This window comes from Electrophorus electricus, chromosome 15 (assembly GCF_013358815.1).
Source record: "Electrophorus electricus isolate fEleEle1 chromosome 15, fEleEle1.pri, whole genome shotgun sequence".
In the NCBI taxonomy this organism is placed as follows: Eukaryota; Metazoa; Chordata; class Actinopteri; order Gymnotiformes; family Gymnotidae; genus Electrophorus; species Electrophorus electricus.
The window spans coordinates 12,076,655-12,090,999 of record NC_049549.1 but is presented as its reverse complement, the minus strand read 5'-3'; the positions used below and the strand labels follow the sequence as shown (position 1 = coordinate 12,090,999).

Here is a 14,345-nt window from a genome sequence, read left to right as displayed (position 1 = left end):
CTGAGCTCCATCTGGGAGCCCACAGGAAGAAGGTATCATCAGGATTCAAGCTTTGTTCATCATTGTGACCTAGCACTGAGGCAACTGGGAGCTGCTTTATGATATGGGTAGCCACTTTTAGTTTCATCCAACCTGTGTGTATTATCATTATTCTGACATTGACAAAGTTGAAATGACACAGTTATTTTTAACTGCTTTTTGCCAAAGAATATTTTTATGGTTGTAGGGGTTTTTTTTGTTTGTTTGTTTGGGGTTTTTTTGCTTGTTGGGGGGGTGCCTTCATTTTCCATGTTGTATATGCATATGTAGAATCTCACTGCTTTTTCTACTCACACATTGGTCAAAAGGTGTCTGGTATGCTCTAAAATGCTTAGTTTGTGTGTGTGTGTGTGTGTGTGTGTGTGTGAATGAATGTGTTTGTCATGGTTTGGGTATGTGTGCCTGTGAAATGTTTGATCTTCGGCTCATGTTTTGAATGTTTTACGATGTCTAGTCTGCTGAGGTGATTAAACACATTACAAAGTTTTGTTTTTTTTTTGGAAAACCACTAAAGGAGAATTGCTGATGCATGTCTGTAATACTGAGGACCAGTTCACCAAGACGAGCCTTTTTGGTTGAACCGCCCTTCAGTGGCTTTCGCTTTCAAGAAGTGCATTGACTCTTCAGTCTTTGCTCTCCCATGGTTGGAAAAAAGAGAATGTCAACACCCACTGCTACCTGTTCTCCAAAGCAAATTTTATGATTCAAAGCTGCTGACGCCTTCACACCAACTACCCCTTTTAAGTGAATTCATTTCTCAGAAGATTAATGCAAAGTGTAATTGATTAAACTTTGAGGTCTAGCCGCACTAGGAGGAGTTAGGTTTTCACTGTGCCACTGAGCCCTCTCTGCCTGTTTTACATAGCCTCGACCCCCAGCTAGTACAGTATTGGCAGTGTTGTTTCATCACTCAAAGCTCTTGGGCTTCCTGCCATTGTTTGCACGGCATACACATGGGCTGGGATTGCTTAACTGCAATACCTTTCCACTCTTGAAGTTGTAGAGGTTTCTGGCCTCTCCGTCCACCTTAAAACGCGTTTCTGTCAGCACTGGGGAGCTGTACTGCCCCTGTCTCTGTACCAGCCCATTTCCTTACTGCCCCGTCTCCGCATCGCCACATCTCTTCTCTTGCCGTCCTGCCGCTGTAGCTCTGGTTATTGAAAGCCCCATCAGAGAGAGGCTGCACTTGCTTGTCTTTGTGGGGAGGGGGTGGAGGGGCTCCCGTGAAACATTAGTGAATATGTACGATTTCTTTCTCTGTGTCATATTTGCTAAGAGAGGTTTATGCTTTTTTTTTAACCCCTTAAATATCTACAGAGTGAAATAGACTTACAGAAATACTTCATACACATGTATATGGTTATATTTAAATAGCAAAAGCAAATGGAAACTTGAAGTGATTACAAGCCTTTAAACTGTTCTCCTTTACTGTACTTTCCACTGGTTTCCTTCAGAGTTGTCTTGACCAGTCAGTCAGTCAGTCAGTGGTGAATGCCAGCCAGGGGGAGGTTCAAGCTCAGTCTCGCTTAGTCTAATTCAAATTGTCATAAAGGAAAGTGTCGATTGCCAGATACTGTCCAAGGATAAGGCATGCAATGATTTATCTGCTCCTAAATTTCATGAGTAGTTTTTTGGTTTGTTTGTTTTTTCTCCACACATTTAAAGGGATATTCTAGGCTAATCATGACTTAATCTACCTTAAATCTAGGAAGTGGTATAGTTATTGGAGACAAAAAAAATATACTGGTGTCTTCGCTAAATTTTTTAAATGGCCATCCTTAAGCATGTACTGAGAATTTCCACATTTACTGTTTTGCTCTGGTGTTGAAAGACTTCACACAAACAGAAATCTCATCCAAGCACTTGTAGGATCTGTGCTTGTAGGAAGCGTTACTGATGCCGTTTTGAAAGGGAGTTATTTAGTTTTGTATTTTTTTTGGCGGGGGGTGGGAGGGGGCTGCTTTGTGCCGTGGCAAGTATATTTTAGATTGATCCTACATCGTTTTGCATTCTGTTGTAAGTACACCAAGATGCATCAGATTTTAGTCTGCTGTAGTAGAGTTGGCTTTAAGTGCAGTATACAGATTGTTACAATTAGCCCAGAATATTCCTTTAAGGCTGCTGTCTTAAACACAATAATATTGGTTTAATATTATTTTTTAATGTGACATGCTAGGCTTGTTTTATTTCAACTGACTGGTGGTCTGTTATTGTGTTTTTGTACTGGTGGCATTGAAACATATGAAGTTACCCAGACTGTTCTGGATTTTATTGGACAAACAGATGTTCTGTCTACATCTGTCAGAGGATGCTCCACCCAGCCCCTAATGCAACATTCTGCCCAAAAAAGTATAAATGAAACTGAAATAAAAACTATATATTATAAAAAAAAAAAAAAACACTCTTCTCCGTGTTTTCTTAATGACCTGCTCCTTGTACCAGAGCCATGTGAATCAGGAAAAGTGATGAATGTGTAGCTCTCTACAGAATGGTGATTAATTCATTCACTAAGGGACACCAGCCAGAGCAAATTAGCTATATCTGAAGTTACCTGGTGTATATGACACAAATGAAGTGAGATTTGGAAATCTACCAGTGTGACGTATGAAGCAGGCCAAATTGTGTAACAAATGTACCTCAGTTTGAGCAAACCTTTCTGTATGCTTCAACATTAATTCAACCTTCACGAATTGCTAGTGAGCACACTAGAAACAATATAAGTGTATCTAATAGGTTTAATAGTTGTGAGTAATAACTCATTACTAAGCACAACAAATTACTAAGCACAATATTTATTACATGGTCACAATGTCATTATGAAGTTAATCTCATGCAGAGATGTTTTTATTCTAAAATCTACTTCAATACCAAAATATGTTCTATATATATTTTTTTCCTTTTACCATTATATTCATTTTATTCCTTCATCTTTCCAGGGGCAGAAAGTCCAACTCTGGAGCCAGATGCTCTTTAAGCCAGGGCATAATGGAGAACAGGCTGATGTGGAAGTCACGGCCGTCCTCCGGAGGTTCAGGAATGTGCTTCGTGCTGGAGTCGCACAACAGTTTGGTGCCCCAGCTCACGACTCCCACCTAGGGCATAGCAGAATCAGTGCTAGCCTGATGCAAACTGAAGCAACAAAATAACCATGGCAGCAGAAGTCATTGGAAAATGCACACAGGCTCTATAAATTCCTCTTGGAATTCCTTTTGGAATTTATAGGTCACTATTCATGTTCCTCTTTGCTTTTTAACCAGTGCCATGCTTAAAGTTTCAAATATCTGAATCAAATCACTAACTTGGAAATACCGCATCCCCTTGCGCAGGAAGAGCGAACCACCAGAATCGCCTGAAGGAGATTGCAATACATCACTGACGTGTTCATGCACATACATACACACAGAGTGTGTTTTTGTGTGGGTGTGAGCAAGGGTGTCTTTGTTTTGGTCTTTTTTTAAAAAAACCTTTGCAGGTAAGGCCATCCCTGTGTGCTGCAGATCCTCCTGTACACAAGAACCTGTCAGTGACCACATCAGTCAGAGACACTAGCTTGTTGGAAGACAAAGCAGGTCCGTACTGCTCAATGCAGTCAGCTCTCTATAAACACATGAATATTTACTGAAATGGTGAGAAAGGCGCTCTTAGACAATATTCCTTTCTTTTTGAACAGACAATTGCAAATATTTCACCTTTTCACCAGTGTGGATATGCGTCTGCTTGCGATTTTTCCCCTGCTGTATAAAGTAGGCTTGGGTCTCCTTCAGATGGAAGAGAGAGCTTTCTGTTCATGCACAGACACCAACACTTTAATATTTCCATGTCATAGACAATCACATCTGTCACAATATTTTAACAGCATGTCACTGTGATTTCATAAATTCTCACCATGTTGTTTGCAGGTCGAATCAGGACTCATTCTGAGAGCTCGATTTGAAGCCTTTGTACATGGCAAGCAGATGGGCCTGTTTGAGATATCAAATAATATAAAACCAACACTGTAAAAACACAATATACTTACCATTAAATGTGACAGTTAAACTGTGGTTTGAAATGTAGCTCCAAATAGAGTATATATGTTAAATTCTTAAACATTTGTTGAGAATTTCTGTAGTGTCTCTACTTTCTGCATTCTCGCTCACCTTGCCTTAGAGGACAATTCAATGCCGTTCACACGAACCAGTGCGACGTCGTAATCATAAAACTCGTTCACGTTCTTGTCCTTGAGCCCCTTGATGTCGAACTGTGGATGAAGGGTTAGGAAAGAGGTCCCCACTGTGCCAGCGCCTAAAGCAGGAGCGAGACAGGCTCTGCGTTATTAGAATGTGTGATTTAACGTCACATCCTTTTAAAACAGACTGGCAAAATCAGTGGCATAAGGAAAATTAGGAGCTTTCAAACAGCAGAGGAGGTGGTGGCAATGGATTTGGAATGGAAACACAAACCAAAATTGGATGATAGTTTGCAAACAAAGGCCTAATGCACTGCATACACTGTGAACTGAAGCTTTTTCATGCTAGGAACAAACATTTATCTATCTTCAGTTTAAATCTGAAGCCTGTCAACTGATACCAAGATGTGCAATACAGAGGATAAAATAATTGACACTCCACAATATAACTAATGATTGCCAAAGGTTAGTTAAGCGGCGTGCACTGCCACCAGTAAAGAACTGAAGGATTCAGACCGTGCTTAATGGTTACATCCCTGGGAGCGGCGGTTTCTACTGTCCCATTATTCAGCTTTATTAGGCAATGTGCAGCTGTGATCACCCAGTTCTCAGTCAAAATGGAGCCCTGGCATGGCTTGGCTCTCTGGTTGAACAGGAAAGATTCTTAAGTCGGAGCACTCTGTTTAAACAACAAATGTTAGTGAAAGTTTTGTCGCTAGGCCCATTCCATGAGCCTGGCAAATGTCATGTGCCATGTGTGCTTACCCAAGTAATGGTGACATGCCAGGGCCTGGTGTGTGCAGGTGGCCCAGTATCCAAGTTATCAACCCTTGCGTGGACGACTTCCTGGGCTACTCCACACTTGATCACAGCAGAATCATCTGGACATGAGGCAAGTGATGTGTTATGAGGTGCAGCCTGTATATTCAGGACAGGACCTTTCATTCTAAGTGCACATTCATGAGGCACTGAAGATTTTAGTAACATCAGTGTGATGCAGTTAATTGATTTTCTAGTTGTTCATGTACATATCCTATGTACTTTTAGGCCCACCAAGTGCAGGTATGTTTATGTAAAAAAATTTAAAAAACGCTGCCAGATTTTAATGCGATCAAAGGAACCTTATGAGCTCCTCAGTAGTGCAACAAAAAAGTGTTCAGTTTGTCATCATGAGCTTGCTGGGTCTAGCGCTGAAGTTGTCACAGCCTTCTGTGGCTGGGAGTATAAGAGAGCAAAATTGGTGCTACTCTGGGTGGGTGAGATGGAGTGACACCATGCCTTGTCAATTACAGCAACACTAGCCAATCTGTGTACTCAAGCCTTCTCATGAGGGCCTTTAGTGCTTTTCTCAGAGCATGTTCATCTGCCGTGTCTTAGTGTGGACAGCATCCTGTGAAGATGTGCTTGGCTTCACAAGTCTCAGAGGATGCATGTGTTCACTGCACCCTCCACGGTTGGTAGCTGTTGTATGACAGGAAAACTAGCTAATTGGTGGTTGGGTATTGTCTTAACGGCTAAAGTTAAGAGAAAAATTGGATCAAATTAAAAAGGAGAAAACAGCAACTCATGGTATTAAAGGTTTGGTGCAGACAGCAGGTGAATGGCTAACCTCTCCCATCTGTTCCCCATTCCTATTTAAGGACTCTTGATTTAGACTAGCTTGGTGGAAACAAGAGATGGTATTTTAAACTGCCCGAAGACAGAAATCCTTACAGTCTTGACTGTAGACTACATGTGCCTGACACTTTTGTGTTTGTATAGTTTTAGAAAGTGTGAAGTTGTAAAATCCTAACATTTCAAGTTTGGTTCATTTGTCACATACATAGTCATACACGGTATAACTCGCAGTGAAATGGTTGAGAGTGCTCTGTCCAAACTGAGGAAAGAAAACAGGGGTGCATATAGGAATATAGATATTCTATATATGTACAAAAATATATTAACAATGTATGTACAATATATGTATATTATGTTTATATACACAATGTACAATGTATATGGTTGTGTATATATGTATGTATTTTTCTCCTATCCTCCTTTCCACCTGCTTCATTTATCTGTCATCTCCTTTACAGGCAGCTGCATTCATTACAAAATAATTGCACATAATAAAGGTATTCAAACAGCATCGGAATAGGCTGCTATGAGTGGTTACTCACTGATCATATTGTTGAACACTTCTCCAAGGTCTGTGTAGCTGCTCAGTAGAAACAGGTGCTGCTCTCTGTTTTTACTAGAAGCAATTGTTTTCAGCTCATTCCTCTTCACATTTTCCCCAATGCCAAACACATATACATCTAGGACAATGCACATACAAATGCACAACAGGTTTGCTCAACTGAAACATTCTTACATCAAAAACACCCTGAACCATTATTACAAATCTATTCTGGATGCTTCATTTTTCTATGCACTATAAATTAATTCAGGAACAACAAAATCCCAGTGTTTGCCAGCATAAGGTTCTGACAGTTTATATATCAGCTTCATTGAGATTCTTACTGAAAGAGCCATTTCACCCCAAAAGTCACAACATATTACATCAACATATCACCTTCTGGTTGTTTGCTAAAATGTCAGAGTTGCCCTATTTTACTGTAGTTTACAGTCAGTTGATAGAAAACTACAAGGATGTAGTAGCAGTGTGACACTGCACCACAAGATCTACTCTTGTAGCAGCTAGTCTGCAGACTTGGTTATGCTTCCTGTGTAGATAGCACAGCACTGTGGCATTTTCTGCCATTTTAACCATAGCCTCAGATGCCTCTTTGAGAGTGAAAGCATGGGTCACATGAGTAATTTGCATTGCAGACAAGTGCAGATTATTCTTGATATGTTTACCAGATTTTAAAAAAGAATACCAACAAAGCCATACTTTAAACCATATTTCATAAAGTTGCATATTAATCTTATTTTATAAACCATGAAATATGGTTTATTATTATTGCCCAAAAGGCAAGTTAGTGCATATGTGTACCTGCATTTAGTTTTAAATAGCAAGTGTAGTATGGTGGACTATTATCTGAGCTGTATAATCACAACTCATAGTAAATGGGAATGAGACTTTAAACATCAGCCCTCTCTGTACAGTCTACTAGTATTTAAAATAACAGCTTGTCATACAATTATCTATGAAAAAAATTAGATTCCATATGCATGGATTCTGCAATTCCAATAAAAAAAAAACTGATTATTATTGCCACATCTGATTCAGCTAATGATGGCCTTGTTAACTTGCTATTAAATAGATTCAGATGTGGAAAACCAAAACCCAGTGCAGTGAGCTTTTTGGGACTGAAACTGAAGAATAACAGCACCCATTGGTTTTATATGTGACCAGGAATGCTTTAAGGTAGAAATTCCAAGCTACCCAAATCACCGTCTATTAGTGGTATAAGTGTAAACTGTCAGGGAACTAACCAAGGAGCTCCTCTCCTGTGTGGTCTATGGATGGGCTTTTGTAGCCAAAGAGGTCTCGGATCCGATTCAGGGCATATTGTGGGTTGGCTCCCATGTTGGAAAAACCTAAATGGGTAATAATAATGTATAATAATAATTTGTATAAAAATATCTAAAATATTTTGTACATTTCTAAGACAACAACAATAATAATCATAATATTCATATTCATTTTCTGACATAATACATCAGATAGTGATAGTGATTTGCTTCAGTTTTTGCTAGCAGCGAAGCAAAAATGTCTGAGAAGGGTGTAATGATGTGTTAGCTCTTCCTTACCATCAGTTTCAATGAGAATGACATTCTGAGTCTCATTGAAGTGACTTTCCTTGTTTACCTTGAGGAAAGCAAGTCTGCCATATACTTCAGAAATGGCTTTAAACAGATTGGTGCCAGTTTTCTTCCCATGTCCTGTGCAAAAATGTAAGTGATATGTTAAAACAATGTGTGGAAGCTTATCATAAAAATACTCAGTAAGAAAGGAAACATACTTGTGTATTTGAACTCCATCAATTTATTCAAGACAAAATCAATATTGTCACTGTTGGAGTTTGTAATGGTTATAATGTCTTGGGGTTCACTGGCATAGGAAATTATGTCAAACTTCATGATGACATCATAGCTGCCTAACTGCAAAACAAACACAAAACATGAAAATGGAAACATTAACTTCTAAACACGAGATGAAGTTGAGATGTTAGGAAGAGGAGAATATGTAAAATGTGATATGAAAAGATGGAGAAAACAAATACTTACACTTTGTATGACTAATAAATCAATAGAAAAGAATTTAAGAACTATACACTTCATGTAATATAGGTAGTGCAAATGTAATGGTGGATTCATATTTAGATTCAAATAGTTTTGTTTTTTGCATTATTTTCTAATGTATTAACCACTGTGGGTATATCCTACCTTTTATCTAAACATTTTTTAAATGTTTGTTTTTTTTATTATCTTTATGCTTGTAATTTAAAAGAAAATCTGTCGTAAAGGTTAACTAACAGTAAAGAACTCCTGTTCTTTCTTTAGTGCCATTTGACTGGTCATATTTGTCAAAATATGACAAATGTGTGTGTGTGTGTGTGCATTTTCATTTCGTTTGTTACGAGCACCAAGCACCATTGACAGACACTGCAAAATTCACAAAATATCTCAAGCACTCTTTACGTCATGCTCTGGGTTAGGTTTCCCTAAAGAATCTCAACACAAAGATCATTGTTGAATGGTAGAGCAAGTATCATGCTGAACACTCACTCTCATTTAAGATGGTCTTAACACTATGATGCTTTTGAAAGTGGTGCTATGATAGCTTGCTGCTCTTCTCCCTGTACCCTAGTGAATGTTTGCTCTTAGAATCAGTCCTTAGATCATAAATCTATATGCCCAATAAAATCAGGTTGGAATCGCCATTAGATAAGGAGCTTCAGTGTAACAATAGAGGAATCATTTACTATCCATCAGTACAAACCTTTTGTATAAGGTTAGCAGTGGCCTGTTTGGCCTTCTCAAAGTGGTACTCTGAAATGCTTCCAGAGGTGTCGAGTAGGATAAAAATGTTGAGACGACCGTCTGCCACTCTCAGAGTTCTCCCATAGCCTGGATCTGGGCATTCCATTCATTTTTGTAAATGGACAACAGGTCAGTGATTACATAATGATTTGTGCAACAGTAGTAACAGAAGGAGGAAGACGGTTCTGAGCATGTTAAAGAATATGAGGAGATGCGAACATGAAACACTACAGAGTTCTGGAACAGTTATATTGACCACACATTAGCAAAACTGACTTACGGCTTTCAAGCCATCAATGACAGGCCTGTGACATCTATAATAATTTGCTATAATAATGATCATTTATTGTAATAATTTAATTTAAACTATATTTCTATAGTTATATTACTGTATTGACTTAATATTTTCAGGAGTCTCTAATTGAATATCATATTTATTTTTAAGATTCCCTTTATTGATTTATTTAAGAGCAATTCTCATTGTTCAATAATCTGATGAAACCAAAGTACCTAAAATTACATTTAAAGTTATATTTAGTCGAAGTTCAGATGGCTGGCAGTATTCTTGCCAAAAAGGACATTGTCGAATAACACTCCTGTTCAGTAGTGCGTATCTGTGACTGAATCTTGTTATTGCCATCAAGCTAGATGTTATTTACTGTTTCTAATGTATCAGCTTGCTACTTTTAAAAATAATCTTACTGATTATGACTGTTTTGGATTATCTTGCCCATACTGCGATTAGAAGAACACAGCATTTCATTAATTTAACGAATTTTTTAATATATATATATATATATATATTACCTTTCTTCTTAAACTCAGGGGATGAAACGTCCATTAAAGCAGACAGAGATCCACTCATGGCCTGAGCTGCAGCAGCAGGTAGATCAAATGTGTGATGGGCTAGGGAGACAATTCGCCATTTAGAGCTTTTGCTTTCTTGAGTCAGATTTTTAAGACATGCCTACAACTTTAAAAAGATGTTGCTTTCAACTGCATGTCTCATCTATATGTATTTCCACAAGTAATTTTAACTATTTGTCTCAGTAGTTCTATAAACTAAATGTGTTTTTAATGGGGTGGGTATATGCTGCATTCTGTCATCTTGATGTTTACACCATTTAGTTGATGCTTTTATCCAAAGAAACTGACAATTAATGACTGAATTGAGCAGTTGAGCCATAACCCTCATTAAGGGTCTTGCTCATCACCGGCAACTTGGCTGTGGTGGAGCTTGAACCAGCAACCTTCTGATTATAAGTGAAGAACCTTAACAACTGAGTTACCACTGTCTTGGTAAAGCATACATTATAGGAGTGTATACTTACAGTGCACCTGCAAACATACACACTTGTTTCTTACACCTACTGAAGAAATTGAATGCTGTGGAACAAGAAGAAAAAAAGCTTTTGGGTTTACCCTGGCAGCGTGGTGATGGTCCACTCCATTCTCTTGCATCTAGACACACTCTGACATCAGGCCCTAGTAGATCCAGGCCAGCCTGGCAGCTGTATTTCACCGTATCACCGATGCGGAAGCGTTCTCCAGAGCGCATGGCTCCAGGTGGTGTAACCGGGTTCTTGCAGTCATCAGCTGGAGACGGCAAGGAGATAGTCAGAAATAGTTAGGTCATTCCCTTACTTCTCTAGAATTCAGAAAAGCCCTCTATACTCACAGATTCTACATCTGCAGAGCACCGGTTGGACAGATCGGTAACAGGTTTGTCAGTAATCTACACTATAGGCAATTTAAAATCCAGATTAAAGACTTAGTTGTTAGGCTTGGACTATGTGTAGTTTATTAGGCCTTTTTATTTTATTCAATTTGATATTTCATGATTTTGATGATGTAATTCATGTTTTGTTCATGCAAACTTTGTTAATTTATATATATCTCAGTACTCTGTCTCACTTCCGCTGTCTGGGTCCCCGGACTACCGCTCATCATCTTCTGTCTCTGCCTTCTCCTGAGCTGATTACTAACTGTACTGAAACACTGCTGATTCACGTCTACTTTGCTGATTCTTAGCCTCACAGCTCAGTCTAGCCTCTCCTGCTCCTTGCGCTGCTACTATGTATGTTCTCTGACCACCTGCCTGCATATTGCCTATTGACAGTATTAGCCTTCTCTATATTACTTTGTTAGCCTGGTGTCTGACTCCTGCCCTGTGCTGCTTCTACGTCTTTACCAATCCCTGTAGTCCCCAGTCTGCCACTACTGATCTTAGTATTGGCCTCCCTCTACTGCTAACTAAATCCCCCCTGCACTTGTATCCAGCCTCCATGTGCCTAACATTGCCTGACATTGTAGTACACCTTCACATTATTTTTAGAGTTTTCAAAATGAAAATTGCTATAGAAATGAACTTGTTTATTATTAATCTCTGGTGTAAGGCTCATTACAACTCAATGACTATATGTCAGTTTTTAAGCAACTAATAGTTTAAGCTCATGTCTGTGCACAGCCAATACCTGCTTGCAGATTGGATCTATTGGATTCATTATATGTGTGTAGAGTAAACAAGTAAGTAAGTAAACAGCAGCTTGATGGTTTCTAACTTTCCTAATGTCTATAGGAAAACAACAAAAACAATATCTAACTAATTGTAGCTGCTACATTTTTTTCTATCATTAGGGCTGATGGATGCTTACTTTGGTCATCACACACTGGTGTGGTTCCAGTCCAATGCCCCCATTCAGTGCAGTTCCGCCAGGCTGAGCCAAGTAGGGTGTACCCCTCCCTGCATGAGAAAGCCTGCCCTTCACCAACCTTGAACCATTGCTTCCGTGGTCGGAACTCCCCATTGTCCAGTTGTAGTTGTGCAGGGCAAAGAACCTCTAACAGTGTAAAAGAGAGAGAAACACATATCATCATGATAGATTTTCAAACTGTCACTGGCTAAAACTGTGAGTGATCTGTTTTGAGGTTTACCTTTGCATGTGGCAGTGGACACTGCCTTGCCATTGGGAAGCACCATGGTCGACCACTCCCCACTGGATTCACAAACTCTCAACTTGGTTGGAAAAGGGTAGAATCCAGCCTCGCAGTGATATGTCAGCATACTGCCTTCCAAGCCTTCTTTGGAGTAGGACACTCGGCCTCCCTTTATGAACTGTGCCAAAGAGCAGTTCTTCTGAGGTTCCTCATAATCTTCATAATCACCTTCCTCTAAAATAATCAATCATCAAAACCAAGCTATAGATTGCATAGCTTGAAATTGAATTGTATAATCGAAATGAAGGAATTCAGTAATGAGCATTAGAAAGGGGGAGATAAAGTTGAAGGTGCTAGTCTGACCTTCACATTTCACCCTGGCTACTTTCGGCTCCCATTCTCCATTAGAACTGCAGACCTTCTTGAAGACTGGATAAGGTTTAAAGCCATCTTTACACTGATACGTCACCTCACTCCCCACTGCGCCTCCATTGGAGTATTTCACTGTACCCCCAGTAATGGATTCCGACAAGGCACAGCTTTTAGCGTCATAGTAGTAGTCATAGTCATCTTGTGCACACACTGAGGAAACAAAGTCTTATTCTGTTTATTTGTTTCAGAACTTTTTCTGCACAGTGTTTATTACTTTTTGATATATGAGAATGAAAGAAAACAAAGATAAGATAAAAGCTTTTAAGGAACTGAAAGTTTAGAGGATTTGTTCAGTTTAAGCGTGACAGTTTTTTTAAAGGTTACACGTTATGATATTTTACTAAAATAATGATCTTTTCAGGTGCCATACTATTTTCTTTATTCTCCATAGATAATTATATTTAATATTATCTAAGCTTTTTGAAAACACATTCATATAATCAAGGGTGTGGTGTCATCAACAAACCAAAAACAGTACATGGAATACTCCTACAAGCCATTATAACACCACAAATCTTTTTAAATATATATATATATATTTTATATTTTATAATTGCAACACTTACCTCTACCAATAGAAAAGAACAAGGCAGAAGTTAAAATACAGGCAGTGATAAATGGCATTGCTAACGTGTGTCCTGACCCTTACTCAGTCTCAGCTATGGACAGCATTAGCAGGGACTTGTATACAAGTGTATTTGATGAGTGATTATCCATTAACTTTCCCAAACAAGAATGAGATTAAGCAACATGGTATTGTGATAAATATGAAAAAGAAGACTGCTTTTAAAATCAAAAGAGCAAAGCAACAGAACATAATAATAATAATAATAATAATAATAATAATAATAATAATAATAATAAACAACTTTTGCTTTGTTCTGCTATTTGCGATTGTCTCTGGTGTTGGTGAATAAAAGAGTCCCATTCAAATGCTCAAGCAGTGCTCACCAGAATGTCTGGTGTCCACTGCAAAATTACTAAATGACTTGTACTATGGACTCTCACAGTGTGTATGTGAATGATGTAAAGAGGATCATTAGAGGATCACTGTGCAGAATTTAAAATCCCCTAACCCCACTTCTCAGCCTGAGTTCTCTCAGATGACAAGGCTTAGACTAGAGAGGAGAGTTCTGGCTCCTTCACTTCATCTGTTGTGTCTTACTCACACTCACCAAGACAGAAACAAGCTGAATAACCAGCTAACACAGTGCTGTCAAATGTACTTAAGAATGTCACTTAAGAATGTAGGATAGGAGAAAGAATGAATCTGAGAAGTCACACAGAATTTAAAATTTTTTCGTCTCCAGAAGTGTGAAAAATGTGACTTTTATGGTGATTTCAGCGCATTTAGTGTGAGGGCTACATGGTGAGTAAACAGCCTACTGAAAATCTATATTGCCATATTGTGTTCAATATTACTATTTAATGCAGCCTCATAACACATTAATAAATAAATGACTCTTAACCATCTATTTACTTCAGAGCCTTGCTCTGGTGCAAAGTTATGCCTTTATGTGTTATACATTACCTGTGAGGGTAATTACATGTAATATAAAAGGTTTTCCTGCAGAATGAAAATTGCAGTCCCTGAAATGTCCTGTTTTGACTCTATGGTACAAAAAATAAAGTTTCAGTTTGATATTGATATAGAAAACCTTTTTTTTTTCTTTTTTTTTTTTTGATATTCAAATAGATGCTCCTAAGTCTCATTAAGGTTAAACACTGTTATCTTTACCTTTTGACCTTCACAGAATGTATTTTGCAATCCCTCATCTGAGCCAGAGAAGGGCCCTGA

At 38.5% G+C, this 14,345-nt stretch overlaps 1 protein-coding gene across 1 annotated transcript; it reads right to left on the bottom strand.

The window, feature by feature from the left end:
- Positions 1-2,963: 2,963 nt before the first annotated feature.
- On the bottom strand, positions 2,964-13,171 carry si:ch1073-280e3.1 (complement factor B). Its single transcript, XM_027005802.2, has 19 exons — positions 13,114-13,171; positions 12,479-12,697; positions 12,113-12,349; positions 11,833-12,018; positions 10,601-10,774; positions 9,986-10,084; positions 9,138-9,271; positions 8,158-8,296; positions 7,946-8,077; positions 7,628-7,732; positions 6,367-6,504; positions 4,973-5,088; positions 4,724-4,850; positions 4,179-4,323; positions 3,925-4,001; positions 3,729-3,820; positions 3,504-3,636; positions 3,339-3,388; positions 2,964-3,131 (listed from the first exon to the last, which is right to left on the bottom strand). Exons 1-19 carry the CDS (start codon positions 13,169-13,171, stop codon positions 2,964-2,966), a joined length of 2,529 nt encoding a protein of 842 aa, XP_026861603.2.
- Positions 13,172-14,345: the final 1,174 nt, after the last annotated feature.

Excerpts from the sequence above, each read along its gene's own strand:
- si:ch1073-280e3.1 (XM_027005802.2), bottom strand. The coding sequence starts at position 13,171 with ATGCCATTTATCACTGCCTGTATTTTAACTTCTGCCTTGTTCTTTTCT. Across the intron at positions 10,085-10,600 it reads ACCATCACCACGCTGCCAGG|CCCATCACACATTTGATCTA; the intron begins GTAAACCCAAAA and ends TTGTCTCCCTAG. Across the intron at positions 4,324-4,723 it reads GGATGTAACCATTAAGCACG|GCGCTGGCACAGTGGGGACC; the intron begins GTCTGAATCCTT and ends CTCCTGCTTTAG.